The sequence below is a fragment of the Loa loa genome, assembly GCF_000183805.2.
Source record: "Loa loa unplaced genomic scaffold supercont3.34, whole genome shotgun sequence".
Classification (NCBI taxonomy): domain Eukaryota; kingdom Metazoa; phylum Nematoda; class Chromadorea; order Rhabditida; family Onchocercidae; genus Loa; species Loa loa.
The window spans coordinates 764-14,678 of NW_018108214.1; the positions used below are offsets into that span (position 1 = coordinate 764).

At 34.7% G+C, this 13,915-nt stretch overlaps 3 protein-coding genes across 4 annotated transcripts; 1 reads left to right on the top strand and 2 right to left on the bottom strand.

The window, feature by feature from the left end:
* Positions 1-389: 389 nt before the first annotated feature.
* LOAG_17004 (hypothetical protein) lies at positions 390-3,462 on the bottom strand. The gene is made up of 8 exons (XM_020449662.1): positions 2,931-3,462; positions 2,508-2,617; positions 2,088-2,325; positions 1,797-1,924; positions 1,506-1,692; positions 1,223-1,370; positions 884-1,092; positions 390-739 (listed from the first exon to the last, which is right to left on the bottom strand). The coding sequence occupies exons 1-8, from the start codon at positions 3,044-3,046 to the stop codon at positions 643-645; spliced, it is 1,233 nt and encodes a 410-aa protein (XP_020306750.1). The 5' UTR covers positions 3,047-3,462; the 3' UTR covers positions 390-642.
* A 34-nt stretch (positions 3,463-3,496) lies between these two features.
* Positions 3,497-7,356, bottom strand: LOAG_17005 (hypothetical protein; the record flags this gene model as incomplete). The annotated part of the gene is made up of 11 exons (XM_020449663.1): positions 3,497-4,119; positions 4,298-4,418; positions 4,576-4,688; positions 4,796-4,891; positions 5,158-5,302; positions 5,475-5,564; positions 5,732-5,865; positions 6,163-6,318; positions 6,548-6,641; positions 6,952-7,070; positions 7,196-7,356. Coding segments are annotated over 11 exons (1,325 nt in total), but the record flags the coding sequence as incomplete, so codon positions are not given.
* A 1,265-nt stretch (positions 7,357-8,621) lies between these two features.
* Positions 8,622-12,962, top strand: LOAG_17006 (the record flags this gene model as incomplete). 2 transcript variants are annotated; one of them, XM_020449664.1, is made up of 10 exons in its annotated part: positions 8,622-8,657; positions 8,715-8,825; positions 8,905-9,022; positions 9,391-9,537; positions 9,866-9,931; positions 10,131-10,234; positions 10,597-10,693; positions 11,473-11,612; positions 11,957-12,507; positions 12,685-12,962. In XM_020449664.1, 9 exons carry the CDS (start codon positions 8,622-8,624, stop codon positions 12,023-12,025), a joined length of 888 nt encoding a protein of 295 aa, XP_020306752.1. In that variant the 3' UTR covers positions 12,026-12,507; positions 12,685-12,962. The 2 variants fall into 2 exon arrangements, with proteins under 2 accessions (XP_020306752.1, XP_020306753.1); XM_020449665.1 differs by lacking the exons at positions 11,473-11,612; positions 11,957-12,507; positions 12,685-12,962 and adding an exon at positions 11,203-11,293.
* Between the last annotated feature and the right edge of the window lie 953 nt (positions 12,963-13,915).

The window sequence follows — 13,915 nt, forward strand, 5'->3', positions numbered from 1 at the left end:
TAAGCAGAACCAAACAAGTATCTGACGTTGTAAATTATGGTGTCAATTCCTCAGCTCCAAACACCGACGATGCAGACGACCAATGCAGCCTTATAAATGAAATATGAATAGTCGGAACTTAAAAGAGATATGGGGACAAAACAGGGGTAGTAAATACTACCAGCTGTTTTCGCGTATTAACGAGAAAACAAAATAATAACGAAATCAATATTTTATCTTTATTACACAGTCATAATCCATAGTGATGCAAACTTCAACAAAATGATTCATAGATCAAAACCGAATCACCACGATGTGAATTCTTTTAGAAGAAAATGAAACACATGAAAAATCCAAATCCGATTCTCAACTCATATCAATTCCCTTAATTTTTTTTTTGTAATTAAATAAGTAAGGGAAAACAAAATGCTCAAGTTTGCCAAACTTTGCTATGCTTATCACATACTTAGAAAGCTTACGGCTTACAAAATCAACCAGTAAAGTTACATAAACCCAAGTTATATTAAAAACCGAAAACCAAATAATAGAAAAGAATAATCTGCTCTTTTATCTTCAAAACACTCCAAGTGATCAGGCAAAAGAAAAGAACAAAGCAAGAAAATTAGGGACATCTATCGATTTCTGAAAAACCGACCCAAGCAATTACTTCTTCACTTTGGCTGTTTTTGCCTTTGTCTTATCTCTTTTCGTTGTTTTGAAATTTTCAGGTTCTGTGAAAACTATTGAAGGCATCGTCATCCTGAAAGTGGAAAGAAAATACAAAATACATCAATAAGAGAAAAGAAAATAATTCACATTTTAATAAAAATGAATCCACAAAACTACATACACAATATTAAAAGAATTATAAATAGCAATAGGAACAATAATTCAAAATAGCAACCTAAATAATCGCCGAGCGAAAAATTCACCATCTTCATAAACGAACGGCGAATAAGGATCATCATTACACTTTGTTTCAGTTTCAAAATCTTTCTCATAAGAAAAAGTAGGGAAATGTGGATACTGAACTTTCTTTTTATCGTGATAACAGTCCTTGATGAGTAATATTTCTCCTGTTTCACCCGGTACCGATCCATTAACATACATTACCTAGAACACAATACCTCTTTTCCATATAATTATTTGATAATGATTATTTATGTAAATCAAGATTTAAGATAATGTTCTCATTATGTCGAGAAATTTTCCAGTTTTTCGTAAATTTTTGAAATTTGGAAACCTGTTTTTCGGGATTAATCCTTAGCACTTCAAGGCCTGGAATAGATCGCCATTCATAACCCATATGACCTGGCATCCGCTTCCCAGGCCTTACCCGAGCATCGCCTTTTGAACCAATGGCACCGATACGACGATGAGATTTTGTAGTTCTGAAAGCAATGAGTCAATGAGCACAGAAAAAAAAAAGTATGACGAAGCAGAACTCCCTTCTATATAAAATAGAATTACTAAGGATATGAAAGCCTATCAAACAGTAACGATAAATCAAATATACAAAAACTTACCCTCGAGCAGGCATACCTTTGAAGCCCCATCTGTGCATTCCACCCTGGAAACCCCAATCAATAGTATGTCCCGTAGCAGTTATGTACTGACCAACTTTGAAGTGGCATACATGTAATTCTGTTCCCGGTTCCACCACTGCATCCTCGGTAACCAAAAAAGATGCCATGTATTTCTTTACAGGAAAACCTAGAAAATCGAAGAGCAGTTTCTAATACTGGAATACATAATGCTAAATAGTTTGATCATAAAATCAGATGATATCAGGAAAATAAAAACAACAAAATTATCACCATGTCGTTCAAAAGTAGCACGATATCGTGCAGTAAATTTTGTCGGATCACCATCAACAGCTCCAACCGTAATTCGCCATCGGGGACCATAGCGGCCATATGCTTTTCGCCTTCCCACCATGCTTATTCTAGAAATCTCGAAGTTTAAAATCTTTTGACAAACTTCATATTCAGATCACTTAACGCCCGTCTTCCTTATAGCAACAAAGCAATAGTTAATCCTGTTAGCTGAAGATTAAAAACTCTGATGAAAAAAACTCATTTACATGAGAACCTTGACAGAAAATTAACCGGTAGTAAGTTTCTGGATCAACTGCTGAGATAACGAGATTCCTGGGAAATTCCAGTAATGTGCACAGAAACCGAGTTCCATCCGCACCCCACTGAGGGAACATTCCAATTTTTCTGGCTAACATTCCGACGCGGTTTGATTCTGGCGTCCATTCTGGTCGATCGGTTTCTTGACGTATTTCACATAATGGAGTTTTGAAAGACATATGCGGATTCGCCCGAATAATCGGCCCATGCACTGCAATGATCGTTAAATTTAGGAATTTAGATAACTGATTAAAATGACATGAACTGCAAACAATATAATATCATATAACCATGTTAATAATGGACAGAGCAACAATTTTGTACGAGTGAAAATCATTCGTGAAAGTACTAGTAAGTTTGCATGGGAGAGCGTACATAAGCAGCAAAAGTTACCTTCCTTCTCCAGTTTAATGAATTGATGAAGTAAGACTCGCGTGCTGGGTTCAATTGGTTCAACAATATTTTCGTCTTTCTTTGGTGTCCACGGTGGTGGAGTAAGTGTCCTAGAAAATTTAACCAAAAGTGATACGGTAATTAAAAACTCATTTTACCATGTACATGATTATTTAGTAGGCATCAAAACTTATGATAAATAATTTCCCAAATTTCTGCAATTTTCGAATGGTTAATGGCACAATAATATGTGAAGTTTAAACCAGTTCGAATTTTTTTTTTTTGGCATTACGAGAAATCAACACCTTAAAAACTACAAACAAGTGTTTAAAATGCCATGTCACAATTAGCACAACAATCGGACTGATCGGATTTTAAAATTTTGAAATAAAGTCAGCAGAAGCTCATATCCACTAAACAAACCTTCGCCTCATCCTTTTCTGCACGTAATATTCCGCATAAGCACTACACAATACCCGCGCTGTCAACTGCTTCTCGGAGCACCACAGTTGACTTAACCTTTCAACCGAATATAACATAGAGGAGAGTAAAATTAAAAATCCGAAAAGATTCTGAAGGCTGTTACAAACTGTTCTGTAATGCTAAAATTAAAAGGAAAATGACGTTCGATAATAACGAGAAAGAAAGATGGTAAGTAAAGAATACAGACTGGGAAAGGGTGAAAAGCAATTTTAAGAATGAAGCAATGTTGCATATAAGTGAAAACACAAATGATTGTGTTTATTTTTCCCCTTCTTGTCATAACAGAGTTGAAAGCTAGCCCAACAGACCTGAGAACTCGAAACCAGGAAACTATAAGAGAACCAGATCAGGAAGAGATAAGACATCAAGAAACACTGTTAATCAGTATATTTCATCGGACTATATTTTCTCCTATTCCACGATCAGTATTTAACAACTACCAAACTGAGACATTTGATGGATTAAATCTAAACGTACAAATAGGCAAATGCATAAATGAACATTAAACGACAATAGATTACAGTATTTTCAGTACTAGCATATACATACATAGTACTAACTGCTTGAAGCTATGCAAGTAACTTGCTTCTAACTCAAAAGTTTCTACTGAAACAAGAAACGATGTCGAACTTTTACTGCCATATTCGAGAATATAAATGACAGGAGTAATTAACTTTTCTAATTTCAATTATGTCTTCGCCAATGGTGCGCCCAGCAAAAACCATTTAAAAAGAAAAAACATATAATCAAGTACCCTTAAAGTACACAAATTGATTTATCACACTTTATTATCCTTGCTCACATTTATAATATTTCATTATCCAGTCTGTCTGTTTATACAACGTCCACAAGAACTGTCACTTGTGACTTATGCCAAAACATGAAAACAGGCAACGAAATTTCACTTTAAAAAAATAATAAAAAACTCATCCCGCCCCTTCCTACTGATATGAAAAAGTGTCTGTCATAGTCAAATTAAAGGCATGAATACAATTCCTTCAAGAAGATAACTGTGGGATTGTTTTTCACTGGTTTATTTACTTTCAGCATTTGATTGCTTGTTTGCTTCCTTCTTACCAGACATTAACTCACGACAAACTTCAGGCGTTATCTGGTAATGACTTTGCACCTGAAATAAGGTACAGTTCGTGTCCATTGTATTTAAGTTATTTGGACAACAGCGGTGAAACTTGAAATCTATAAAATTGCCTCGTTTTTAATGGACTATATTTGTATAGGCTAATACAAATTTGACAAGTCATGATAAAGAAAATGAACCCAAAAATTTTTATTCAATAATTGCTTACTTTTGTTAGTTCCATCAAAGCTAGGCGCTGCTCATCGCTTATATCATTTTTATATCGTTGTGCGAAAGCTAGCAGTGATTGATGCCAAAGGACAGGTAATTGTCGCTCTTCTTTTCGAAACCTAGAAAAAAACTCAACTTCAATAAGCTGCACCACTCTGAGTACAATTCAGCCACTTTCATTTCAGTCTGACATATCCAAAGTAGAAAGAGGGAATATAGAAAGATTATACCACTCAAGTTACGCTAGGCAAAACGCAACAGCTTTGTATAGCTTACCTTAAATAATGCTTTACCAGTGCATCAATGGCTCGGTACGGCAAAGAATATTTTTTATCAATAAGTATCCTCAAAAATAACGAATTCGAGCCCGTGTATTCCATATTTGCGATCTGAATATGAAAACAGGAATACAAAAAGATGAAATTAGATGGATAACTTATTTCCTAAATAATATTTCAAGTGATATTTCAAAAGGCAATGAGATCTAGATTTTCACCTTGAGCATCGCGACTGCAGCATGTATCACTGGTATTGATGCTTTTGTTAACACTGAACCGAAAATCGTTGCCTCACGTAATGTGCATGTTCCTGACTGCAAAACTAATTTGTATTCTTTATTATGACAGGAATTGTTCGATCCCCATTCTTCATACTTTTCTCTTGCAATCTGCCATCTCAATTCATCACTGCAGAAAAATTGGACCGAAAAGTTTTGCTACGGGAAAAATGGTGAATTTTTTATTTTCGAATTTCTTAACTCTCTTGGTCGAGGGGATTTCATACAATTTTACTCTCTCCTTACGTTTTACTGAATCCCTTTTGCTCACAAAGAACTTTTAATAGTGGGGGAAAAATTACTTCGCAAAGTGGCAAGAGAATCCCTTTGAAAAAAGCTTGCGGCTTATAAACTGCCTTGTGCAACGCTTGAAACAGGTGGAAATTGAGTTTCTTATATTCGGCAATATCATCTCTCAACCGCGGCAACAATATTAAATTGTAAAACCTGAAAATGTAAACTTGACAATCCAGAAACTTACAACACCAAAGTTTCGATTTTGGCAAAAAATTAAGCTCCTTTTTATGACCTCAGATGGTACTGTACAGTGAAATTTTTAAGAGAAAAAAAGGGAAACAAAACTCTATAACACACTACAGCTTCGAGACAGTTGACTAACCTTTGACACATTCTAGCATGAAGATTTGATGCGAATATCCTGGTCGCTTGGTACATAGCTGCTGCTGACCATTTATCAGGATTCGTAAGGCTACAAAAACGTTAAAAAACCTGTCACTTAATTCTGACGTTTTATACCTCAGAAATACCAATTTGAGAATTGGTTAAATTCCTTTAGAATTCGCAGTACCGTTAGCAATTAAGCCTCATTGTCTTCAGAGAAATAAAGTTCAAATATTTCATCGTAATAAAGCTTACTATAATAACTGCTCCCAATTCATCATTTTTGGGAGGACTTTAAAAGCTTTTGGTATTTTACCACTTCGATAACGAGATAATACTAAACCAATCTCGCGATACATTTCCACAACTGTTGGATCCATTTCCTTTATCTAAAATTAACGAAAACCAATCGACAAAGCTTTAACAAATAAAATGTTCTCTGACCTCCGCAGAGATTTGGTTTTCCGGATTTATTTACTGTAGTGAATTATTAGCAGTATAAAAACTCATCACTGGTTGACTTCTTATCAATATGAAAAATAACTAGAGTGTATCCTCTTTGTTGTTTTCTCATCAGGTACTAAATTTCCAATATCACTAAGTTCTTGAATATTGCAAGCAAAAAACTCGGACTCTAACTTTGTGGAAAACCCCAACTCTATTAAAATCCATTTCAAAAAAGATACCACAAAATCATCATCTTCTGGATACACAGATCGCAATTCAAGTTCGACTCTTTTTTTCTCAATTTTTTCAATTATTATGTCGTTAAGTGTCCGCGATGGAGCATCAGTTTTCGACATAAACTTTTCAACTGCGGCTTCATCTTCCGGATTTATTTGCTGTAGTAAATCACTAGCAGTACACGAAATCATCACTGACAGATCCCTTATCAATATAAAAAATAGCTCTTCTTTCTTATTTCTTTCCAATCGTAATTCTGTGAATGATTCTAATTTTACGAATTTAAAATTCATTTGTTGAAATCCAACCAACAAAGAAAAAATCATGTCTATATTAACGGATTGTAATGTTAAACATTTTAAATTTATTGAGAAAATATGGACTAACCAACACAGCATTGTCATAATCATCATTATCAAAGATGGTATCGTCGTCCGATAGAGAATTCAACGAATCGTTCCCAAGGCTTACTTTACGTATCCTAAAGTTATTCACTTTATGACCAATTACACCACGACATGATAAATCCAATACCACTCGTAGTTTATGCTATGCAAAATAAGCCCTGCAGAATTTGAAATCCCTGTTTTTTGTTTCGAAAGCTAGTCCCAAACGATAATAAAATGAACCAACACTCAACTTCCCATTGAACGTCCAATCAAAAACGCCTTCCAATAATATTTGATGCCGGCTTATGAGTTATTCTGCGATTCCCACATGTAAAGGAAAATCGGTAAATGTCACAATTATATGAAAACAAAATATACCGCCAAGTAAAACAACTACGTAACCTTTCTAGTGTATTCTGCTGCATCATATCCTCTGTTTGTGCTTCTTCCATTTCTTCCATATCTTGCTTTTGCTTCCAAGCCGTTTTAAGGATTTTATTTGACAGCGACTCATCGATGTACTATAAAAGAAAAATCATATGGCTGAGAAATCCATGACTTTTCCATAAATCGGACTGATCTGAAAACCTATCTGAAAAAGTCAGCTTGAATTAACGCAAAGTTAGCATTTATGACATGTCCTTACCTCATCATCCGGTTTGGCCCGTTTCAATTTTCGTTGTTTCACGCGCGCTACGTCACGTCCACTTTCACGTTTACTCTGTTCAATCTGCAGATCCAGTGGGAGTGCTGATTTGGAAATCAAATCGCCGGCGCTTGATTTCAATTTCTTCGACTTGCCCATCTGCAGGTCATCTCTAACCATTAAAAACTTCACCAGAACAATGTCAAACAACAAAGCCAACCCTCCGCCCCCCCCCCTCTCCCCCTCCATCCCTTCCCCCACCCCTCCACCTCCTCCCCAGCATGCCCTCCTTGCTCTCTCACAAGACAGATTGTTCAATTCAACGAATTGCGCTTTCAACGAATTTCAACGAATTGCGGTCCATCAAATCTTAAACCATTAATGCAATTAGTTTGTCCTACAGTAGTACCTCTACATTGGGGAGTGACGTGAGGGCTTTTGCTACTTGAACTTGACAGGTGCCGTCCATTTTCGCATTATTACACAGATATATTCAAGGCATGAAGAAATGAATTAATTTGTCTATATCAACCATAATAGTAAATTCCATCCTTGCTTCACAATAAACGGTTTCAAATTGTTTTATTTTTCGTACGAAAATTGACGTATCAAAAAATTCAAATATAAGTTTTAGGCGTTTTGGATTCCGTCTTTAGCACTAACATCTAGCTGATCGAAGTAATCGATGGGACTTGGAACATCGTTGCAATTACAATTCGATACTTTTTATGGCAAAGCATAACTAATGGTGATGAATTAAGATAAAAAAATAGGTGAGGCATAAGGAAGACACTCTGTCATGTACCTTCTTAGAGAGATCTCTTCCACGTCTTTTAAACTTTGTTTAAACTTGATAGTTAAAGAACAGTTATCATTGACAGTACGAAAAAAAGTTTCTAGAAAATTTACATAACATTAATTGTTTCTGGCACCAATTTTAGGATATAGGTAATGAGAAGTGGCGATTAAGTTATTGTGTTCAAATGTATAAGCTTCTGGCGAGTTACTTCTTTATAGTCGTGGTTCGTAGTAGTGCTCATTTCCCTCTAATCCAAGTTGGAATTTTAATTTCTAATCTTTTTTATGCTCCTGATGCTGCATTTTATGATTGTATTTTATGCACACTTTTCGAACTGTGTCTTACCGCTTGTCATAGGTACAAAAAATATTCCAGAAGTCTGAAGTGTATATCTATATTACTTTTATCAAAAATTGTCAAGAGACCTGATTAATCTTATCCTTTTTTCAAAAGAGATCAGAGCAGATACATTTGAAATTCAATCTAGAATCGGAAAAATGGCAACAGGAAATGATATTCAGCATTCATAGTTTTACTCTGAACGTGGTTTTACCATCAGTTACTTTAAGAAAGAGATGCTTATTTAATTGATGACGCTTTAATCTATTGAATGGGTAGAGTACGGACATGCACACAGGACACGCATCATTCAATGCAGAATCAGTGCATCTCCTGATCTACTCATTTGTGAACTGCATAGCTTACCTTTAAAATTTACAGGTTGTAGCCGTACGAATTGGAGAACATGAAGATATAGTTTGCTTTGATGGGACTTTGGCTTGGAAGCAAGATTTGAACAGAAGAGAAACGCCATGCTTTGGTGTTGCAAAAGTAGGATAGTTTGCAATCAAATTGTATATAGCCATGCATCCTTTTGCACTGCATCTAAAGTTCAATTTTCCTATTACAGGTGAAATCGGATATGGACTGGAATAAAGCAAATAATTATTGCAAGGAAACTGGAGGACAGCTACCAACACCGACTGATGATGAAAACCGTCTGCTGCAAATAATGTTCTCAGAGATTGGTATGCTGCAATCTGTTTTCATCACAACTGAAACTTCTCTTTCAAAGAGAAAACAACGTAGAACTGTAATTTATGCAAATTCATATCACTCCATTGAGCTGACCTATTTTTTCAACATTGAGGGCGATAGACACTACTTGATCGTGTATTGTGCTTTATTTGAACATTTTGAAGTTCCTGTTTGTTTTGGGGATGTATAATTTTGCATAACTTGCAATGAATTCTTTGTTGGACGAATAAAATTGAGGTAAAGGGCAATTCATCATAAAATCATGATAAAAATGACAAAAGGTCATAAAATGATGTAGAAGCTGAGATAAAGATGATGAAATTGTTACGATTATGACCTAACAATTTAATATACACAGGCTCAGAAACAAAAATACCGCTTGGATTTGTTAATGAAAAAAGTAAATGGATGCAAATACGCGATGGCCAAAAAAATGATTCCGATATGAATAAAGTCAAACCGTCATTGGAAATATTAAGACTATCTAACACGGCAACTGGTCTCCGTACGTTTTTTCATTATCTGCAGAAAATTTTTAAATTTTATCTCATGTCAAGTTTTGCGTCTAACTTTGATGAAATATATTAAACGATCACCACAACTAAACTGATTTTTTTTTCATTTACTGTTTTACGAATTCATGAATGAGTTAAGAACCGCTTTTCTCTTTCATTAAGTATTTCCGGTGTTATAATGATGTCACTTTAGTTTACTGTTATATCGACAGCGATCTCGTTTGGGACAACTGGTAACGGCACTTCGGTATTATCAAACGTTTTCATATGCATAAAGTAAATATTGTCTTATACCGGAATATAATTTCGATTTTTTAGAATACGAAGCAGCTTCAAAAACGGATAAATATACAGCGGTGGTATGCGAACATCGAAACTCAGCACGTTTGTTTTGTTTTTCAGTGTTTTTATTGTAAGTAAGATCAGTGTCGCATTTTATTTGGCGAAAAGATACTAAATATTTGTAGTGTTCAGAGATATTTGGAAATTTCTGAGAATTATTGGTGGATACTGGTGCTTCGGGATGGTTGTCGAGACGAAGATATATTCTGATGCCTTCTTGTAGGATTACTTAGTTTTTCAGTGTCAGTTATTGAGAAGCAGGAGTGTGATGATGGATTTGTGTTGCTTGCGATTAATAACGCTTCAAAATGTTACTTATTTCATGAATTCTCAAATCCATTAATGGTTTGTTATTTATTAAATGGACTGAAAAACTGGTTAGCAGGAGGGATGCTCAGCAGATTGTTCCTTGATATGATTTCAGAAGTACATCGTTCATTTTCTAATCCAGTACATCGTTCATTTTCTAATCCTTTGAATTGAAAACGCCTTACAGTATTTTGACAAATTGAGGCTTTCGGTTTTGTAAACACCATGGAACATCACGTATGTAACATCATGCGTTCTGTCATTTCTGTGTGTGATCAATCATTAGCTATATTTCTTTGTTTACTTATTTGTCAGTTCAATATCATTTAAAGAAATTTTTTGCAAAGAGAATATTTTTTGTAAAAGTAAGTTATTTGAAAAATTGGTTCCAATTTCAGGATGCTAATGACTTTAAAGCGGTTTCGAGTTACTGCAAATCTCAAAATGCTGAATTATTTGAACCGATTGACTCAGGCGATCTCCGTGTTATGCAAAGTAACGGTTCAGAAAAGAGTAACTAACAATTGCTAATATATGTTCTTATTTTCGGGCAGTCAGTGTGAATTAGTGATGAGAAGTGGGTAAAGTAAAATAATGCTTAAAGTTAAAAAAGCCAATCAGAAATGTATTTCTCAGTATTGTACAGGATAGTGTTTTATTGCTAGTAGTTGGACACTTTTTTCCTACTGCTTCAAAATTGCCAATAAAATAGTTATGTATTTTAGGGTTGTAATAGATCAGCTTTATGGCTTTCTTTATTATATCGCTTAAACAAAATCCATTTTGATAATTCTCAGCGATTCCCTCTTCTGACAAATTAGAACGCATATAAACTAAATAAGTGGGAATTAGTGATGAATGTAACTCTTGTAAGAAATTTTAACTCTGGTAAGAAAGATACATAGTTTTCAGTGCATTTCCTTGATTTAAAATAATCTACATTGCAAAAATTTTCTGGAAATATTTCGGAGAAATTTTCATACTGATTGAGACATGTGTTGTAGATTGCATATGACAGATTATCAGTGTTTTCCTGTAATGTCGCGGTTATCTCCAGATTTTGTATACAAAATGACTCAATATGAAGATATAAAGAAATCATTATCTGATTTTGCAACCTTTTGAAATATGTTAACATTGCTTCCGCGATATATTCGGAAGTATTCTGTACAGTGATCACTGTTAACGCCTATCTCGTGATAACTAACAATCTTTTTATGCAATAATTTCAACTATAAGTAGAAATTTATAGAAATTTTCCACTCATTTTTCAGAAATGGGTGAGGCATCAGGCTATGCCATGAGTGCGTCGTCCAAACACATTTATAGCCAGTATGGTTATATTAATCAAAAAGTCAAAAGTGCTAAGGAGGAAGCCATAACAGCTGCTGGTTATAAATATTCAACCGTTGGGGTAAGACTGCCTGTTTCTTTTGTGTCGTTTAAATTTAAATGAAGTTTGATGTGTTTTAAATAAAACAAATTCCTAATTTTAAATAAAACAAATTCGTTTGGAAGCATTTGAATGATCGATTAGCTGTAGATGCAACTTTCATAGACTATATAGAGTACTTCTATACGTTTAGTAAGCTCCAGAATTAACTCATCCTTTAAGATTAAAAAAGAGCAGTATAATTTATGCCTTGGAACTGTGCAAAAGATTTCCTTACTCAGGTGACAAGACTTCCTCAAACGGAATCGTTATTATTCATTTTGTGATAAAGGAAAATTGCAGTTTTTAAGTTAAAATTCTTTCAGATCAACATCACTGCTTCAAATTCTACAGAAGCATTTTGCTTTATGCTGGAATTGCCCGGCGGTTGTTAGTTTCTGAAACTAGTTTCGAATTCAGCGACTTCCCTGGAATTCCTCTGTGCTTATCCTCACCTCGCCTATCGTCTTAACTCTTTCATCCTACTAAAAAAATCCGGAAGATCTGATTAAAAGCTATTGTCAAAAGCGAAAATTACCATTTAAAAGTTTCTGTCACTCCAACCAATTTGATGTTGATCATTCGAAATATTTCCTGATTTAATTGCAAAATTCGGTTAGCAAACTAGTGACGGTTTAATCAGAGACGAGACACGGAGGAAAGACATTCTTTTGATCCGCATCGTAGTTCGAGGACAGACTTAAGCGTAAAAAGAGTATAAAGGAAAGTTTGAAAAGAAAAAAAGGACGGAATTCTTTAAATTTGTCAATTTTCAATTTTACAAGAAAAAATACACTATAGTAGTATGACAAACTTTTAGCGATTGTTCAAAGCACCTGCGAAATGAAATCTGATTTTGCTCTCTGCGTTAAAAATTGTTAGTTTCTTTGTCAGCAAATCCAAATTTGTTTTTTGTCGTTCACATTCATCCTTTTTAAAAAAACTTCGCCACATTAAAATAATTAGCTGATTTGCAAATATTTAAGTAATATATTTCTCGGACACCTGTATTAAACGTGTGATAATATCGCCTTGCAATACATGCATATTGCAGCACAACCCGCAAAGACGGAAAAGGTTCTTGATATTTTGGGAACGGACAACGTTATTATCACTAATCTGAAACCAGAGATAACACTGAAAGAAGTTGATGATTTGTCATATCTTGGCGTAGCACCTGAAGCAAAGCGAACTGTCAGAATGTTTGCCGCATCATCGTTCTTTATCGTATCGCTGTCTCTGTTGCCTCATTCATTATTTTATGAACATCTGGCTTATGATTTAGCTATTTCAAATTAAATTAGTAAATGTTAAACTTTTTTCTTTTTTTTTGCATGCACATTGTATCATCACACTTTCAAATGTGATATTAATGGGCAAAACAACTGTAATACAATATCAGTTCATGCAACTGCATCCTAATCTTTTCCGCTCCTTGACATTATTTTCAACGATTGAAGCAGCTATTTATTTCTCCTCAAGCTCCCTTGCAATCTTGCAACAAGTTCACTTTTTTCTCACCTAGACGAAAGAACGCATCAATAATATCACGGGAATAAACTTTGACGACTTCATTATTCTCGAAGGAAAGATGTTGACATTTGAAAGTATGTTAAAGGAAGATCTATCTGGCTTCTGAGGAAGTAGGACGCAAAGGACCCACCCAGCCTTGAAGAGCTCTCTGAACAATCGCTTAGGCCGGTTGAGTTTGAAACATGCGAATGTTTGAGCATGATCCAGAATAGACTACTGATTCTTCTTGACAATCGTAGGAAGTTGTAGAATCGTTGACGTTTAATGCAGCACAGCATGACATGACGTTCACGTGATTAGTGTCGTGAAAACGAAATTGCTAATGTCGAAAAACCGAAGAAGTTTATAATACGTCAAAACAGAACAATAAAGTGTCTGTTGTACAAAGTATTTCCCAAGTAAATGACTCATCACATTACACAATAAAAAATATAAAACGTTTTCCCATACCTAAAGTGATGGATCGTTGTTAAATCCTTAAATCATCTAAAAATGTTTTTTTTTTGTCTGATATTGAGACTTGCATACATGCGGTAACTAATTTGTAAAGGCTTTATCCTATGTACAAATCATAGATACAGCCATGAGAAAGCTGTACATCTGCTAAAACAATTCTATGCATTTTCCTCTTTACATAAAGAAATTTGATATTGAAGTAACGGTTGTGTCTCATCCGCGTTAATTCCTATTTGGTTAATAAATACTATCTATATTCGTGGTATTTGCTACGTCAAAAGGATCAACAGATCTTT

Excerpts from the sequence above, each read along its gene's own strand:
- LOAG_17004 (XM_020449662.1), bottom strand. The coding sequence starts at position 3,046 with ATGTTATATTCGGTTGAAAGGTTAAGTCAACTGTGGTGCTCCGAGAAG. Across the intron at positions 2,618-2,930 it reads CAGAAAAGGATGAGGCGAAG|GACACTTACTCCACCACCGT; the intron begins GTTTGTTTAGTG and ends TAAATTTTCTAG. Across the intron at positions 1,925-2,087 it reads GATCCAGAAACTTACTACCG|AATAAGCATGGTGGGAAGGC; the intron begins GTTAATTTTCTG and ends CGAGATTTCTAG.